General features: G+C 41.8%; 1 protein-coding gene across 1 annotated transcript in view; it reads right to left on the bottom strand.

The window, feature by feature from the left end:
• ELSPBP1 (epididymal sperm binding protein 1) overlaps positions 1–3541 on the bottom strand; it is a 22755-nt gene that overhangs the window by 3758 nt on the left and 15456 nt on the right. Inside the window, exons 3-4 of the mRNA XM_019658150.1 lie at positions 3015–3187; positions 205–363 (exon numbers count right to left, since the gene is read on the bottom strand). Coding sequence (XP_019513695.1) covers positions 205–363; positions 3015–3187 — 332 coding nt within the window. The remainder of the gene's footprint in view (positions 1–204; positions 364–3014; positions 3188–3541) is intronic.

Below are 3541 nucleotides of genomic sequence, written 5' to 3'. Positions count from 1 at the left end.
CCAATAAAAATCTTAAAAAAAAAAATGGTAGTGCTTATGCTATTTGTTCATCAGACCCATGAGGGCAGGACTCTGCCTTATTCGTCACCATATCCCCAGTGCCCAGAACAGCACCTGGCACACAGTAGGGCTGGAGAAGGTGTTTGTTGAGTGAATGAATGAAGGGACCCACCCAGGCCCAGCCAGTCCCCTTCCCCAGATTACTGGTGTCAGCACAGAGACTCCACTTTCCATCCTCGTCCATGTTCTCGGTGGTTGGGCACCACAGCTTGTTGCTTTCGTCCTCAATGCATTCAGCGATCACATTATTTCTGTAGATGGAGGGGAAGATGCAAGGCTTGCTGAAAGAATTTCCCCCGTACTCTGAAAATGATCATGGAAAGATTACCGGTCAGAGGAGATGAGAAGGGCTTCCATTTTTCACACACCAGCTATGGGCCGTGCTTTGCGTCATGAAAGGCAATATCATATTGAACACGCCCAAACAACTTCTTGGTGATGTTATTATTTCCGCTTTACAGATAAGTGAGAACCAAAACCATTGACACCCACACAGTTTTCTGTCTACGTTAACAAGGCTTTACTCTTCCATCAACATGACTCTACTAAGCTAGGAAATTAATGCCCAGGAAGATAAAAGTTGCAAATAACTTGATTGTTCATCTCAGGAAGTTCCTGAAAAATCATTTAAATAAATGTCAGACCTTTCAACTTTTCAATCGATTGCATCAAAAGACTGTTTACTCTTCAAGACTCTGAATCCTTCTCAGAAATTTCACCTTACCATGAGAACCAACTCTAACCCATTATACTATGATCTCTACCCATTCCTAATCATGTCTCCATGTTGAAAGACCCCAAGCCCTCATTAATATCCCCAATTTCCTCTCCCTGCCCCCAAGACACTATCAAGACACTGTCAAGGTGGTTATCTCCTTTACTCTGTTAAGCAATAAACTCAGCATTTTCTAACTAATAGGCTACTTTGATGGTGTTCTAGGAGGAGCCTAAGAATTTGACTGAAGGGTTGGCGTGTAGAGACAGTACCATCTAGCTATTAAGAGCACAATTTCTGAAGCTTAGACTCTTGGGGATCAAATCACAGCTCTTTCACATAGCAACTGAACTCTATGAGCCTCAGTTTTCCTATCTGTAAAATGGGACTACTGGTCAGTCGTTTTATTTTTACCTTTTTTGTTGTGACTGGTCAGTTTTTTGTTTTTACCTTTTTTATTGTGACTACTGGTCAGTTTACCTTTTTTGTTGGGGCAGATGAATGAGCAATTGCATGCGAAGCACTTAGAACAATGCCTGGCACATAGCAAATGCTTAATAAAAGTTTACTTATTATGATCATTATTTTTGTTATTTAATGTGTTTAAGATCACACAGCTAGTAAATGGTATCAGCAGAATTCTAACTCAAGTCAAACTCCAAAGCCCATTTTTTGACCACTGGCTCAGATGATAGGGAAGGTGGAAAACATATTTCTTAGGCATGTGGTATGTTCAAAAAACCACAACAGGGGGCAGCTGGGTGACTCAGTTGGTTAGAGTGCAAGCTCTGAGCAACAAGGTTGCTGGTTCGATTCCCACATGGGCCAGTGAGCTGCGCCCTCCACAACTAGATTGAAGGACAGCAACTTGACTTGGAGCAGATAAGTCCTGGGAAAAATACACTGTTCCCCAATAAAGTTAAAAAAAAACAACAACCCACAACAGATCGTTTATGAAAATGAACTCTTCTCATCTTTACAAAAACCTTTGAAGCCAGCCTTAGAGTCCTCATTTTTCAGGTAACGTAAGTGACCAAGTATGCTTGCTTCGGCAGGACATAACTTTCCCAACGTGGTGGAGGAGGCCAGAGCTAAAGGGTACCTTCTCTTCCAGTACCTTTTCTTGGGCATCTGTTTAGTGATTTAAGCAAATTCTAATCTGTCACTCCGTCAGAATTGGGTCTGAGGAGCTTGGATTGCATAAAAGATAATAGAAGTTTAGATATATTCGAGCTAAGTTACAATAAGATTTGAAGTGGATTTAGAACTATGCACAGTGTTGATGTTACCATAAAATTGATATCTTTATCTATTTGGTTTAAGGTTTTAAAATGCCTATGGTTACGGGTGTGTGGATAGAATTTAGTCATGAGTGGAGATGGAGAAAGAGTTGGACTTGAATGAAAATTTAGGTCAAGAGATAGGACAGAGTTCTGGTGAGATTTAAGGATAAGGTTGGTTTAGAGTTAAGGATGCAAGTGATGGCTAGGGCTAGGCTAAAATTAAGGCTTTATATGGGATTAGGAGTATTTGAGTGCTAAGGGAAGAACATAATTAGGATTTTATACGGGAATCAGTGTGCTTATGAATAGGTGCCTCGCACACATTTCCATTTCTATGGAGGGAACAATGCTTAGTAAGAAAGCATGGGCTTTGGAGCCATGTGGACTTGAATTCAAATCCTAACTCTGACATCACCTACGAGTGTGACCTTGGGCAAAACTTAATTTTACTGGGACCATTTATTGAATGGGGGAAAAATAAATTTTCATAGAGCTTCCATGGAGAGATTCAATGGGATATTGTATATAGAGCTCCTGCATTGCAATCTAATACAGAGAGGGCACTGGGATGAATGGAGGTCATTATTAAGAGTAGGTATAGAATTATGATAAGATGTTAAGCTGCATCAAAATGCAAGTATGGCATCAGGTTAATCTGGTTACTGTCATTCTAGAAACAGAAATACTTGAAAACCAGTATGAGGGTTACTGCCCATGGTTTTGGGTCTCAGGACAACGGGCTTTTCATGCCCACTCTAGGGACTCAGGAGAACGTGGCCTCAAGCCATTCCTAGCTCTTGTGGTTGTCACAGTGTGTGCTCTCTGAGAAGACCCTTGGTTCCTAGAAGTATTTCTCCTACTGCTCTGCTCTCCACTGGGCCACCACCCCCTCACGAGGATCACTGCTGTCCACCCTCCTCTCCACCAAACACCCCATCCTTGTTCCAAGGCCTTACCATTCACCTCACAGTATTTCCACTGCCGCTTCTCATCAAAGCTGGAGGTGACTGAGCACCACAGCTTTCCAAAGAAGCTGCCCTCTGTGATGCAGCTGTTATAGGATTTTGTTCGATAGATGAAGGGGAAGACACATCGTGGGTAATCTGTATGGAAAGCAGTCCATGAGCGGCTTGACTCAAGTCATTCACAAGACAGTCAATCAAGCATCAACCAATCAACCAACCACTAACTTACAGGACAAGCATCAGGTTTCATAAGTACATTTTATACATTCATTTCATTAAGCATTAAGCAAAGCAAGCCTACTCCAACAGAGTTCCCAATCTCAACCCATGGCGGCCCCACCTGTTCAACAAACATAACATCCTTCACATATATAGTGTCTTAAAAACGAATCTGTTATAGCCCTGTAGGAATCAAGTCAAGACAAAGGCTTTTGATGGTTTATGACCAACAGATAAAGTCAGGATCTTGATATTTTAAAAAATGCTGAGGGCTGGCCGAGTGGCGCGATGGTTAAGAA

The sequence above is a fragment of the Hipposideros armiger genome, unplaced genomic scaffold (assembly GCF_001890085.2).
Source record: "Hipposideros armiger isolate ML-2016 unplaced genomic scaffold, ASM189008v1 scaffold_283, whole genome shotgun sequence".
Taxonomy (NCBI): Eukaryota; Metazoa; Chordata; class Mammalia; order Chiroptera; family Hipposideridae; genus Hipposideros; species Hipposideros armiger.
This window is presented reverse-complemented; position numbering and strand designations above follow the sequence as displayed.